The sequence below is a fragment of the Somniosus microcephalus genome, chromosome 33, assembly GCF_052327205.1.
Source record: "Somniosus microcephalus isolate GS21.2 chromosome 33, FLI_Smic_1.0, whole genome shotgun sequence".
Lineage (NCBI taxonomy): Eukaryota > Metazoa > Chordata > Chondrichthyes > Squaliformes > Somniosidae > Somniosus > Somniosus microcephalus.
In genome coordinates, this window is record NC_141019.1 from 31,732,173 (window position 1) to 31,747,014 (window position 14,842).

General features: G+C 51.7%; 1 protein-coding gene across 6 annotated transcripts in view; it reads right to left on the bottom strand.

The window, feature by feature from the left end:
* The window catches only part of cdk4 (cyclin dependent kinase 4), a 215,855-nt gene that overhangs the window by 24,950 nt on the left and 176,063 nt on the right, over nucleotides 1-14,842 (bottom strand). For all 6 annotated transcript variants that reach the window (XM_085972933.1, XM_085972935.1, XM_085972936.1 and 3 more), the window contains exons 2-5: nucleotides 10,148-10,397; nucleotides 3,521-3,656; nucleotides 2,449-2,616; nucleotides 9-118 (exon numbers count right to left, since the gene is read on the bottom strand). In XM_085972933.1, coding sequence (XP_085829059.1) covers nucleotides 9-118; nucleotides 2,449-2,616; nucleotides 3,521-3,656; nucleotides 10,148-10,397 — 664 coding nt within the window. The remainder of the gene's footprint in view (nucleotides 1-8; nucleotides 119-2,448; nucleotides 2,617-3,520; nucleotides 3,657-10,147; nucleotides 10,398-14,842) is intronic.

Sequence of the window (14,842 nt, forward strand, 5' to 3'; positions counted from 1 at the left end):
GTACTGACCTTCTTCGAAACATCTCAGCAAAGATACAGCCTGTGCTCCACAGGTCAACAGGACTAGCATATGTTGCCTGTAATAGTACTTCCGGGGCACGGTACCACAGGGTCACCACCTGGTAGGGGCAGACACATCAGATTGCAATCAAGTGTAAAGCAAAGTAACATCGCACTTACTGCACCATTTAGGATTCTCAATACAACCTTTCTTCCACTCTTTGCTTCTCGACCCTCTCCTCAAAAGGCTGTGGCAGCTGGGAGTCAATTGGAGCTTTCAAGACGGAGATGGATAGATTTTTTTTTTTTAAATTGGGCATGGGTATTAAGGGATATGGAGCAACGGCAGATAAATGGCGTTAGAAACTTACGGCACAGAAGGAGGCCATTCGGCCCATCGTGCCTGTGCCGGCTCTTTGAAAGAGCTCTCCAGTTAGTCCCAGTTGAGGTACAGATCAGCCATGATCGGACTGAATGGTGGAACAGGCTCGAGAGGGCTGAACGGCCTCCTCCTATTCCTATGATTCATGCCAGGTTCTGCTTCCATGGGTAGTGACGCAAGAAAACTACTAGGCACTTGGTCTAAGCGTTAAACAAAGCTTTAATCAACTGTTTCACAACATGGAGGTCTGGTTGTGTCCTTCACTAGTTCCTGTTAAAGAATGTCCTGAGCAAGCTGGGCCCATGCCCGAGCTTGGAAATCAGCGACAGGATCGGACAAAGTCAACATGGATTTACAAAAGGTAAATCGTGCTTGACTAATCTACTGGAATTTTTTGAGGATGTAACTGGTAAAATAGATAAGGGAGAACCAGTGGATGTGGTGTATTTGGACTTTCAGAAGGCTTTCGATAAGGTCCCGCATAAGAGATTAGCTTGTAAAATTAAGGCACATGGGATTGGGGGCAAGGTATTGACTTGGATAGAGAATTGGCTGGCAGATAGAAAGCAAAGAGTTGGAATAAACGGGTCGTTTTCCAAGTGGCAGGCAGTGACTAGTGGGGTACCGCAAGGATCGGTCCTAGGACCCCAGCTGTTCACAATATATATTAATGATCTGGACGAGGGAATTGGATGTAGTATCTCCAAATTTGCAGACGACACAAAGCTGGGTGGGAGGGTATGCTGTGAGGAGGATGTCGTGAAGCTTCAGTACGATTTGGACAGGTTGGGTGATTGGGCAGAAACATGGCAAATGCACTATAATGTGGATAAATGTGAGGTTATCCACTTTGGTGGCAAAAACAGGAAGGCAGATTATTATTTGAATGGCAATAGATTGGGAGAAGGGGAGGTGCAAAGAGACCTGGGTGTTCTTGTGCACCAGTCGCTGAAGGTAAGCATGCAGGTGCAGCAGGCAGTTAAGAAGGCAAATGGTATGTTGGCCTTCATAGCGAGAAGGTTCGAGTACAGGAACAAGGATGTCTTGCTGCAGTTGTACAGGGCCTTGGTGAGACCGCACCTTGAGTATTGTGTGCAGTTTTGGTCGCCTTATCTGAGGAAGGATGTTCTTGCCATGGAAGGAGTGCAGCGAAGATTCACCAGGCTGATACCTGGGATGGCAGGAATGGCGTACGAGGAGAGATTGTGTCAATTGGGCTTATACTCACTGGAGTTTAGAAGATTGAGAGGGGATCTCATCGAAACCTATAAAATTCTGTCAGGCCTGGACAGACTAGATACAGGAAGGATGTTCCCGATGGCCGGGGAGTCCAGAACTAGGGGTCATAGTCTAAGGATAAGGGGTAAGCCATTTAGGACTGAGATGAGGAGGAATTTCTTCACCCAGAGAGTGGTGAACATGTGGAATTCTCTGCCACAGAAGGCAGTGGAGGCCAATTCATTAAATATATTCAAGAAGGAGTTGGATATATTTCTTAAGGCTAAAGGGATCAAGGGATATGGGGAGAAGGCAGGGACAGGGTACTGAATTTGGATGATCAGCCATGATCGCATTGAATGGCGGAGCAGGCTCGAGGGGCCGAATGTCCTACTCCTGCGCCTGTCTTCTATGTTTCTATGTATTTATACTCTCCCCGGACAGCGCCACCAGCAGGCCGCCCAGTATTATTTCATAAGTCATTCCCACAGGAATGACAAGATTCCTGTCAGGTAGTAAGTGCCCAAAAGTATCGCACCCCCGTGGCTACTTCGTGATGCGTAAATCCAGTCAGTGCCAGCAGGCTAGGCAGCCACTGAGGACATCACGGCCAATCCTGTGCTTGTACGATATCCACACATACAATTTCATCGGGAGTTGGAAAGCAATCAGGAGTGGCAACATTGACTGACATTATCACCTTAGCTCATGGGCATGGAAGCCAGATGCCCAACTGCTCACCCAAATCTAACCCTCGACTTTCCTCGTCTGTTTCCCCCATCAAGGCAGTTACCCTGTCCCCTCAACGAGGCAGGACGGCAACAGCCTTCAACTGCAGTTCATGCTTACCACTGGAGTGAGGGCCATCTGGCAGCTGTAGATACGAGCCAGGCCAAAGTCTGCCAGCTTCACCTGCCCCCGGCTGGTCACCAGGATGTTCTCTGGCTTGAGGTCCCGGTGCACCACACTGTGGGAATGAAGGAACGCCAGGCCGTTCAGCAACTGGTTCATCAGATCCTGTCCAAAAACGAGAACGGCAATCCCATTAGGAGAGGCATCACGTAAGGACCGCACAACCCCAAAACCAGGTTATTAAATACTTCGCCGATTGAGTTACCGGCAGGGGCATTTAAGCTTCATTGTGTGGTTTTTTAAAAATTCGTTCATGGGTTGTGGGCGTCGCTGGCAAGGCCAGCATTTATTGCCCATCCCTAGTCGCCCTCGAGAAGGTGGTGGTGAGCTGCCTTTTTGAACCGCTGCAGTCCGTGTGGTGAGGGTACTCCCACAGTGCTGTTAGGGAGGGAGTTCCAGGATTTGGACCCAGCGACGATATACTTCCAAGTCAATATGGTGTATGGCTTGGAGGGGAACTTGGAGGTGGTGGGTGGTGTTCCCATGCACCTGCTGCCCTTGTCCTTCTAGGTGGAAGAGATCGCAGGTTTGGGAGGTGCTGCCGAAGAAGCCTTGGCGAGTTTCTGCAGTGCATCTTGTAGATGGCACACACTGCAGCCACGGTACGCCGGTGGTGGAGGGAGTGAATGTTTAAGGTGGTGAATGGGGTGCCAATCAAGCGGGCTGCTTTGTCCTGGATGGTGTCGAGCTTCTTGAGTGTTGTTGGAGCTGCACTCATCCAGGCAAGTGGAGAGTATTCCATCACACTCCTTACTTGTGCCTTGTAGATGGTGGATGCAAACCTTTGATTGGTTGCCCTTTGTTGGGCGGTTTGGGGTTTTCAAAGAGAAAGTCCAGGATGATTAGAAGTAGAAAACAATCTCTGTCCCAACCCACCCATGTACAAGAACTCAGTGTGTTTGAACTTTTGGGGCAGTCCCCGTCACCCCCCTCCTTTCCACCAGAGAAACAGTCCATGGCAGGAGGGAGGTCAGAAAGGCAGCAGGCCGGCCTCGAATGGTCACTTCACCTTTACAGTCTCCGCTGGTAGGCCAGGTGATGGGGCCTTCTCCAGGTAGGTTTTCAGATCCTGGTCGACATGCTCAAACACCAGGGTGACTTTGGTTTCTCGGTCCGCCCGCATCGTCGCGCACACGTCAAACAACCTGCAGCAACGTGGAAAGACAGTCACATGAGGACAAGCCCTCAAAGCTCATGACCATTCAAAGACCAGTTGTTGGCAAGACAGCAAAAAAAAACTCAAAGAACTGTAACCTTTTATTAAAAAGACTTGCATTCCTGTAGCACCTTTCACAACCTCAGGATGTCCCAAAGCGCTTTACAGCCAATGAAGTACTTTTTGAAGTGTAATCATTGTTGTAATGTAGGAAACGTGGCAGCCAATTTGCGCACAGCAAGCTCCCACAAATAGCAATGTGATAATGAGACCAGATAATCTGTTTTTGTTATGTTGATTGAGGGATACATATTGGCCAGGACACTGGGGATAATACCCCTGCTCTTGTTCGAAATAGTGTCAGGGGATCTTTTACATCCACCCGAGAGAGCAGACGGGGCCTCGGTTTAACGTCTCATCTGAAAGGCGGCACCTCAGACAGTGTGGCACGCCCTCAGTACTGCCCCTCCGACAGTGCGGCGCTCCCTCAGTACTGCCCCTCCGACAGTGCGGCGCTCCCTCAGTACTGCCCCTCCGACAGTGCGGCGCTCCCTCAGTACTGCCTCTCCGACAGTGCAGCACCCCCTCAGTACCGCCCCTCCGACAGTGCGGCGCTCTCTCAGTACCGCCCCTCCGACAGTGCGGCGCTCCCTCAGTACTGCCCCTCCGACAGTGCGGCGCTCCCTCAGTACTGCCCCTCCGACAGTGCGGCGCTCCCTCAGTACTACCCCTCCGACAGTGCGGCACTCCCTCAGTACTGCGCTGGAGTGTCAGCCTAGATTTTTGCGCTCAAGTCTCTGGAGCGGGACTCGAACCCACGACCTTCGGACTCTGCGGCGAGGGTGCTGCCCACTGAGCCACAGCTGACACTATTAACACACACTGCGGCACCAGATCGCAACTTCCTCCCTCAGTCCCTTTCCCTGTTCCGTTTACATGCTTCCCAACTTCTAAAGTTCGTTTCCCAGGCACATCCTGGGGTTCCCCAGATGGCTCCGTTGGAAAGTGCGCTGCCCAGTACGGAAATGACCCCGACAGAGCAGATTCAATCCTTGGCCTGTGCTGACTGAGATGGAGGGAGAATGTGAACACACAGAAATGGCATCTTTAACAGAAAACAGGCCCCTGCCTATCCACACTCAACTAAAAGAGGGGCAAGGCAAGAAAATTCGGAGAGTTACAGGAAACTCTTGTTTAAACGGCACCTAAATATCCGGAATTCTATATTAACCGGCAAAATTCTCACTCCGAAAACACCTCAATAACCGACAATGTTGCCGAGTCCGAGTCTCCCGCGGTGGCCGAGTTAGTCAGCGGGGGTAGTTCTCCAAACTGCCACTACTCGGCAGTTGGCACTGTCAGAAGTCCGAACACCTCAATAACAACAGGAGTCGGACTCTGTTTGTTAAAAATAGCCGTGGTAGATAACCCTCTCCGTCATCCGGAATTTTTAATCAACCGGCAACACGCCGGTCCCGTCGGTGCCGGATACCAGAGAGTTTCTTGTAATTGGCCACGTTCATTGCCTGGCAACTGGCAGAAGACAACAGGCAGTCCAGTCACCAGCTTTAAAAAAAAAAAAAATTCAGAATATGGGCGGTGCTGGCAAGGCTGGCATTTATTGCCCTCGAGAAGGTGGTGGTGAGCCGCCTTCTTGAACCGTTGCAGTCCGTGTGGTAAAGGTGCTCCCACAGCGCTGGCTGTCTCACAGGAGGAAGGGGTCGGGGGGGGGGGGGGGGGGGGGAAATGGATGATAAAGGGTCAAAACGAGATAGTTGTGGAGTGCAGCTTCAACTGTGACCCAGTTACCAAAATTATAACAGTCTCTGAACATTCCCTGCCTTTCTTTTTGGTCGAAGCAGATAGACACAGAAAAACATCCGGTTGTAAATGAGATGTCTGGCTGGCTGTGGGCGGCGAGAGACGAGGCACAGAACCACAATGATGGGTCGGAACACCAATGACTCAATTAGAGCCAGAACGCAGATGTCATGGGTGGTGTAAACATGGGGCGAGGGAGGAGAACGGGCCCCACGCCACGCAATTCCTTCAGCAAGCAGGCCACATACGCCTGAACGGCGTGTGTGTACAAGAATTTCTGTGCCACTAGCTGATCGCCCGTGCCGCCGCTCATTGGCAGTCTGGAGCACTCAAACAACATGATTTAGCCCCCCCCGCCCACTCCACGATGCCAATTGTGGCATTGTTTTCCCATTTCTCACACCAGCAATCCTGTGGCCAAGTCATTGGGGGCACTTGGTCCCTTGTGGTAAACTTAGTTATTATTCATCCCACATTACAACACTGACTACACTTCAAAAAAGTACTTCATTCATTGGCTGGAAAGCGCTTTGGGACGTCCGGTGGTCGTGAAAGGCGCTGGAGAAATGGGAGTTCGTTCTTTCTTTAAAGCGAACACCTCAGGCCTTCACGGGGAACGTGTTCGGCAAAACCTCTGGAGAGCCAGGTTTCATTGGTCACGATGGCACCGCATGCAAATGACTTCATGACACGGCAATGAGATTGGTGCGTCCGGTCGGTTTTATTGCTTGCAGGCACTTTATTCCGCCTGCACGTAGCAGTGAGGTTTCTAGATGTGATGGTGATGGATTGGAAGCCACGTGTTGGTTCAAGGACACTGCAGAATGGAGTTTGTTGCACTCTTAGTGCCCTTGTGGGAACCACACTGTTGACTGTGGATTTGCTGGTTTCAGAGCCCAGCAATCCATTAGCTCCCGTCGGGGGAGGTTAATTGGTAGTTAGCACAAAGTATAAACTGCGTAATAAGTGAGATTATTGCCAGCCAGAAAATGATCGATTCCGTTCTTTCAGGCTGATAAACGCCTCCTTGGGACTCGCAAAAGCTTTACAGGGCTTTACCAGGCATTCTGCCCGGACAGGACAGCGGGTCCTATCCACAGATTTCTTCCAAATAAGCAAGTGTTTCTGCAAACAGTGGTTGGGATTTGGTGCACCGCATTCTAAAATAGTTCACCTGAATTGTCAAAGCACTCAAAACAAAGAGGAAGTGGAAGAGGCCCACAGTACAATACTGCCCCTTAATCCAAATCCTAGTGGGCCTCGGTCCACAGTACAACACTGCCCCTTAATCCAAATCCTAGTGGGCCTCGGCCCACAGTACAACACTGCCCCTTAATCCAAATCCTAGTGGGCCTCGGCCCACAGTACAACACTGCCCCTTAATCCAAATCCTAGTGGGCCTCGGCCCACAGTACAACACTGCCCCTTAATCCAAATCCTAGTGGGCCTTGGCCCACAGTACAACAACCGCCCCTCAATCCAAATCCTAAATACAACACTACCCCTTAATCCAAATCCTAGTGGGCCTTGGCCCACAGTACAACAACCGCCCCTCAATCCAAATCCTAGTGGGCCTCGGCCCACAGTACAACACTACCCCTTAATCCAAATCCTAGTGGGCCTTGGCCCACAGTACAACACTGCCCCTTAATCCAAATCCTAGTGGGCCTCGGCCCACAGTATAACACTGCCCCTTAATCCAAATCCTAGTGGGCCTCGGCCCACAGAACACCACTGCCCCTTAATCCAAATCACTGCCCCCAAGTTGGCACTATTTGGCAACCTCAGGCCAGAAGATGGCTGGTGTGGGACAGGGGACATTTTCTGTTTTATGGCTTGCTCTGAGATGCACTGTCAGAGCAGAGGGTTGGTCTAACCCACTATTTACCTGGACTGGGGAGCTGGGAGTGTTTGATGTCAACACTGAGCAATTAAATGGGAAATTGTTCAATTCTCCAGCACTGACGCTGCTCATGGAGATGTTTCATCAGACAGAGAGCAATCGACACTTGGGAGTGAACTCCCGGATAGAACGCAGGTGACAGCCATGAAATTACTTAAAAATCAACCGGACGTTACAATATTTTTTTATATTATAATAAATCGTGACCAAATTGACCTCCTACTGGGAAAAAAATGAAATCTCTCTTCCACAGTCCCACTGCAGGTGTCCCAGCAGGGTGGCTGAGGCTGCACTTTCTGGGCAACTGCGATGCTCCCTCTGCACCGTTCCCCTTCAAGCACACGGCAGCACACTCACCAGAACCACGACACAATTACATTCCAACGGCCTGACTGTCATCAGGTACGACTGATGCAACTGCACCGTCCCATTGGCCCGCACTGTCACTGTTGCCAATTCACCTCTAGTTAAAGTGCATCAACAGGATGGGAAGAGTTCAGGATGTCAATCAGCAATTTTCCACCATCTAGCCAAACAACAGGAAATGGCCATTTACACAGCCGACACTCAATCCGGCCCTACATCTCACTTCCTGCAGTGGAAGGGAAAGCTTAGAGATATTTCATTCTGTTCTCCAGCAAATTCAATTCATACTTGCAACAAACCACTCCGGGTCACTGCAATGCTAAAAAGACTTGCATTTCTATAGCGCCTCAGCACTGCCCCTCCGACAGTGCGGAGCTCCTCAGTACTGCCCCTCCGACAGTGCACTGCTCCCTCAGCACTACCCCCAGACAGGGCGCCGCTCCCTCAGCACTGCCCCTCCGACAGTGCGGCACTCCCTCAGCGCTGCTCCCCCCGACAGTGCGGCGCTCCCTCAGCACTGCCCCGACAGTGCGGCGCCCCCTCAGTACTGCCCACCCCCCGACAGTGCGGCGCCCCCTCAGTACTGCCCCTCCGACAGTGCGGCGCCCCCTCAGTACCGCCCTGACAGTGCAGTGCTCCGTCAGCACTGCCCCTCCGACAGTGCGGCGCTCCCTCAGTACCTCCCCTCCGACAGTGCGGCGCTCCCTCAGCACTGCCCCTCCGACAGTGCGGCGCTCCCTCAGTACTGCCCCTCCGACAGTGCGGCACTCCCTCAGTGCTGCACCTCCAACAGTGCAGCACTCCCTCAGTACCGCCCCTCCGACAGTGCGGCACTCCCTCAGTACTGCCCCCCCCCCCCAACCCCGACAGTGCGGCGCTCCCTCAGCACTGCCCCCCCCCGACAGTGCGGCACCCCCTCAGTACTGCCCACCCCCCGACAGTGCGGCGCCCCCTCAGTACTGCCCCTCCGACAGTGCGGCGCCCCCTCAGTACCGCCCTGACAGTGCAGTGCTCCCTCAGCACTGCCCCTCCGACAGTACGGCGCTCCCTCAGTACCGCCCCTCCGACAGTGCAGCAATCGCTCAGTACTGCCGCTCCGACAGTGCGGCGCTCCCTCAGTACTGCCCCTCCGACAGTGCGGCACTCCCTCAGTACTGCCCCTCCGACAGTGCGGCACTCCCTCAGTACCGCCCCTCCGACAGTGCGGCGCTCCCTCAGTACCGCCCCTCCGACAGTGCGGAGCTCCCTCAGTACCGCCCCTCCGACACTCCCTCAGTACTGCCCCTCCGACAGTGCGGCACTCCCTCAGTACTGTACTGGAGTGTCAGCCTAGATTTGTGTGTTCAAGTCTCTGGAGTGGGATTTGAACCCACAACCTTCTGACTCAGGAGAGAGTGCTGCCCACTGAGCCACAGCAAGTAAGCAGAAGTGTAAAATCCACCCACAATCAGTGCAGATGATCAGAAACAAAATAGGGTCAGTTCAATTTGTGTGGTCCTGAGCCCCACAGATCAGAAGGTAGCAGCTTTCACCTCCAGTCTGTGTTGACTGAGCCAAGCTTGGCCAGCGGGAGATAACTGGCTCCAAGTTAGGGAGAGGCAAGTCGGCCAGGATTGCCGCTCCCCATCACTATCCAGTGATCCTTGCTGGAAACATTGTGCGAGGACAGGGCAGGTTTGGCTTTCACGGCCTCCCGCAGCAGAGTAGCATCTGGCAGTTGCACTCGCGACTCGTACGTAAAGAACAGCCACTCAGCTGCAGTACTGAGGGCGAACCTGCATCCACGAGACTGTTCCCCACAAGAGCCAATGCCTGCCGCAGTGGGGGAATAAATCAAACCTCTCGCTTCCAGCAGCAATGGGGTAGGAACTCTTTCGTCTGATATTTGTTCAATTGTGCCTGCTGGTATTTTGGGATAGTCCTTGCTGTATCCATCAGGGAGGGGACTCACTACCCTCGATCACATCCAGGATACTCAAGAGAAACAGGTAGAGAGACACACACCCACAGACAGAGACAGAGAGAGAGAGAGAGAGAGAGAGAGAGAGACAGAGAGAGAGACAGAGACAGAGACAGGCGCACACACACAGGCACAGACAGACAGGCGCGCACACACACACACTCACACAGAGACAGGCGCACACACACACAAAGAGACAGGCGCACACACCCACACACAAAGAGAGGCGCGCACACACACACACAAAGACAGGCGCGCGCGCACACACACCCCGAGACAGGCGCACACACACACAAAGAGACAGACGCACGCACGCACAGAGACAGTCATGCTGAAGGTGATATTTGGCCAAAGGCACAAGCGAGGTGCCCTCCGTCAGTTCTACTGAAAGTGCGAACTCCACGGCCCCCCCTGCTCCAAGCACCCTCACCTCACAATGTTGGGATGGTCAAAGTGGCCCAGTCGCTTCAGGAGGGCCACTTCCCTCACGGTGGACGGCGGCAGACCATCTTCGTCCCTCTGGACCCGCACGTTTTTAAGGGCGACAAATTTGCCACTCCGCGAGTCTCGCGCCTTGTAGACGGTGCTGTACGCCCCTCCTCCGATCTCCGCCACAGGCTCGTACTGAGTCACGGAACTCTGCTCCATCGCCACACAACCTTCTCCCTCCGGACTATCGCCTGGAAGAAAGGAGGAACATTTTTAAAAATGGGCCCACTTCGGTTCGTCTTCTGGACAAAATTGGGAAGTAGACTCCTTCGCTGAAGGACGGTTAGAGTCACCCTCCAGCATTTGCCCAAACAGCCATTATTCACGCGCAAGCACCGACAGCGAGTATAAAGCTATTTAACCATGAGAGGACACACACGCACCTGCGCACACTTTCGAGAAGGGGAATCGCTGGACAGTGACCAGGAGCGGGAATCCTGGCTAATTTTACCCTCATTTACCAGGGATGCCAAGACCAATTGTAATATTGCCACTCTTCCTACTACCACTACCGGCGTACTGTGGCTGCAGTGTGTACCATCTACAAGATGCACTGCAGCAACTCGCCAAGGCTTCTTCGGCAGCACCTCCCAAACCCGTGACCTCTTCCGCCTAGAAGGACAAGGGCAGCAGGCGCATGGGAACACCACCACCTCCAAGTTCCCCTCCAAGTCACACACCATCCTGACTTAGAAATATATCGGCCGTTCCTTCATCATCGCTGGGTCAAAATCCTGGAACTCCCTCCCTAACAGCACTGTGCGAGCACCTTCACCACACGGACTGCAGCGGTTCAAGGCGGCGGCTCACCACCACCTTCTCAAGGGGCCAAGCTAGGGGACGGGCAATAAATGCCGGCCTTGCCAGCGACGCCCACATCCCGAGAATGGACATTAAAAAAAAAACCTCATGTATTGGAGAAGAGAACCAGGGGTCCCACTCATCTGCTCACTGGATAGACTCAAACCGACAAGGAAGAAAAGCCCAGATTCATCTAATGGAATCAACACTAGTGCTTGGCACTGCTCGACTGAAAGAACAACGCATTTCTATAGCGCCTTTCACCATCTCGGGACATCCCAAAGCGCTTTACAGCCAATGAAGTATTTTATGAAGTGTAGTCATTGTTGTAACGTAGGCAACAGCTAAGATAAGCTACAAATCACATAATTTGGAACTGTACAGGGAAGGGGTGATGGTGGGAGGGGTGGGGGAGAACTTGTATTCATTCATAATGCTTTACAGCCAATGAAATACCTTTGAAGTGCAGTCAGTCACTTATCTAGGCAAATGTGGCCGTTAATTTGCGCAGAGCAAGGTTCCATAAATAGAAACTCACAAAGACTGGATATCCTGTTTGTTGTTGCTCGTTGAATGTTGGTCAGAACTCACTCCTCCTCAAAATAGCAACGTGGGATCCTTACCGTCCACCTGAGCAAGCAGACGCGGCCTCGTCTTGACGCTTCATCCAAAAGAGCAGTTGGCCAATATTCAATTTGAATCAGTCCTCACCGCCCCCCCATAGTCTGTGCGTCATACACGCGTCCTGGTTGAACAGCAGGGTATTCGCAGGCCTCTTACCAGTACCGTCCCATAACCAACCAAGGTGTGCAACGGTAGCCGCGGCCTACCGCTCAGAGTTACCTTTCTCTCACACAGAAGTGGCCAACATCCTGGTTCAGATCAACACCCACCGTGTAGAAAGCCACCGACAAACCCACTTGCTCCCACTAATTGGCCGACGCATAGTGGTTATGTTACTGGGCTAGTAATCCAGAGGCCTGGACTAATGAGCCGGAGACAGGAGTTCAGATCCCACACAGTAGCTGGGGAATTTAAATTCAGTTAGTTAATTAAATAAATCTGGAATAAAAAGCTAGTATCAGTAATGGTAACCATGAAACTATCGGATTATCGTAAAAACCCATCTGGTTCACTAACGTCCTTCAGGGAAGGAAATCTGCTGTCCTTACCCGGTCTGGCCGATATGTGACTCCAGACCCACAGCAATGTGGTTGACTCTTAACCAACCTCTGAAATGGCCAAACAAGACACTCGGTTGTAACAAATCACTACAAAGAAGATGGCCTGCAGCGGTTCAAGGCGGTGGCTCACCACCACCTTCTCGAGGGCAGTTCGGGGTGGGCAATAAATGCCGGCCCTGCCAACGGCACCCACATCCCATGAACAAATAATTTTTTAAAAAGCACACCACGAGCCTAGTGTTGGGCCGGAACGCCAACAGCCTCCAGCACCGTGCAGTGCCTCTACACCAGCGATCTCTCACGCACCGAGTTCCTGATCGCGGCTGTGCTGTCGTGGGAAGAGTCACCCCTATCGCGCGAACTAGTGGCTCCTTTCCCAGTCTCCTGCTCATCTTCCTGCAATCTCGCACGTGGCATCGGAGATAGGGGGACGGGGGATTGACCGAGAGGGAGTAAGTCATTCCAACCTGCTGGCAAAATGAAGATCCTTCACAAACACAGCCTAATAGGGCACTGAACCTGGCAGAGCAGAAGAGCCTCGGTTTATATTGAATTAGCAGGCAATAAGAGCACAGCAATTGGTCTTGATGTTCGAGGTACTAAAAAAAATAATTCCCAGGATGTGGGCGTCGCTGGCAAGCCTGGCAATTATTGCCCATCCCTAGTCGCCCTGGAGAAAGTAAGCGTGTAACTGAGTGGTTTGCTCGGCCACTTCAGAGGGCAATTAAGAGTACGGTTGGTGTAGGACTGTCACATATAGGCCCAGACCGGGTAAGGACGGCAGGTTTCCTTCCCTAAAGGACATCAGTGAACCAGTTGGGCTTTTAGGACAATCCAACAGCTTCACGGTCACTTTTACTGAGATCAGCTTTTTATTTCCAGATATTTTTTATTTAAAAAAAAAAAAAAAATTTTTAATTTTATTTATTTGTTTATTAAACCGAATTTAAATTCTCAAACTGTTGAGGTGGGATTTGAAGCCACATTCAATGGATTATTAGACCAGGCCTTTGGATTACTAGTCAAGTAGCAAACCACTGCGTCAGAGTGTGAACTGGGAGGGTGGAAAAAGAAAAGGGGGTAAAAAAAAAAATGTAGCCAGGGATTCCACTCCTTATTGGAAGCCAGTTACCCCTTCTAGAAAGGGTGTGGACAAGATTAGGCTCAGTTGTGATGCCTTATACAGTCAAATAGCCTGCTCATAAACTTGCATTTAGAATCACCTTTAACATAGCAAACATCTCGAGGCGTTTCAAGACACCTCTGGTACTAGAGATGACCAAAAGCAAGAAGATGGTTTTTGAGGAGGCTTTAAGGTGGGGTAGTAGTAGGCAGGGAGCCCCAGAGGATGGACAAGATGGCTGAAAGCTCTGCCACTAATGATAGAGGAGGGCGGGGAGTTAGAGGGGACAACAGGCAGAGACCTGGAGGCACTGGGTGGGACGTAGGGCTGGAGAAGGTTGCAGACTCACACAAGTGGATTATCTGGCTGCAGGTGATGAGTGAACTGCCCCACCCGACAGCCAACAGACCCAGAGAAAAAAAAGTTGCATAAAAGACACTGTGGGCGAGGCGGCAGAGCTAGGCTGAGGCATTCCGCTTAGAAGTAGTGAGCAGCTAAAGCCCAGTTTATATTCTGCCTCCACCCCCCCCCCCCGCCTCCTCAAGACACTCTTCCCATCTCCTCGAGGACACCACTCCCTTCGGAGATACAGCTCACCAGGTGCCTACAGTCCTTCGGATGAGACGCTAAACCTGAGGCCCCGTCTGCTCCCTCAAGTGGATGTAAAAGATCCCATGACTCTATTTGAAGAGCAGGGGAGTTCTCCCCGGTGTCCTGGCCAATATTTATCCCTCAACCAACATCACTAAAATAGGTTACCCGCTCATGATCACATTGCTGTTTGTGGGAGCTTGCTGTGCGCAGATTGGCTGCCGCGTTTCCCACATTCAAAAAGTACTTCATTGGCTGTAAAGTTGTTTGGAACGTCCTGCAAAGGCGCTATAGAAATGTAAGTCTTTCTTTCAGCTTCACAACACAGTTGTATCAGCTTATACCAGCCCAGCCAAAGTCTCGGGTGTTGTGGGGGGCGGGGGCGGGGGTGGGAACGAGAACACAAGGTGAAAGGTCAAAAACAGTTTTGCGCTACTGCGAAGAAACAAATTTGCACCGGATGGTCTCACGGTAATGGTCACAGCAATAAAAAATAAACACGGTTGAAAATGGCTTCAATTCTCACACAGAAGCCCTCATGCAGACTTTTAAATAGAATCATAGAATGATACAACTTGTATTTATATAGCGCCTTGAACGTAGTAAAACGTCCCAAGGCACTTCACAGGAGTGTTATAAAACATGACACCGAGCCACATAAGGAGATATTAGGGCAGGTGACCAAAAGCTTGGTCAAAGAGGTAGGTTTTAAATGAGCGTCTTAAAGGAGGAAAGAGAGGCAGAGAGGTTTAGGGAGGGAATTCCAGAGCTTAGGGCCCAGGCAACAGAAGGCACGGCCACCAATGGCGGAGCGATTAAACCCAGCACAGGAGGAGGCCATTCGGCCCACCATGCCTGCGCCGGCTCTTTGAACGAGCTCTCCAATTAGTCCCACTCCCCTGCTCTTTCCCCATAGCCCTGCAATTTTTTTCCTTTT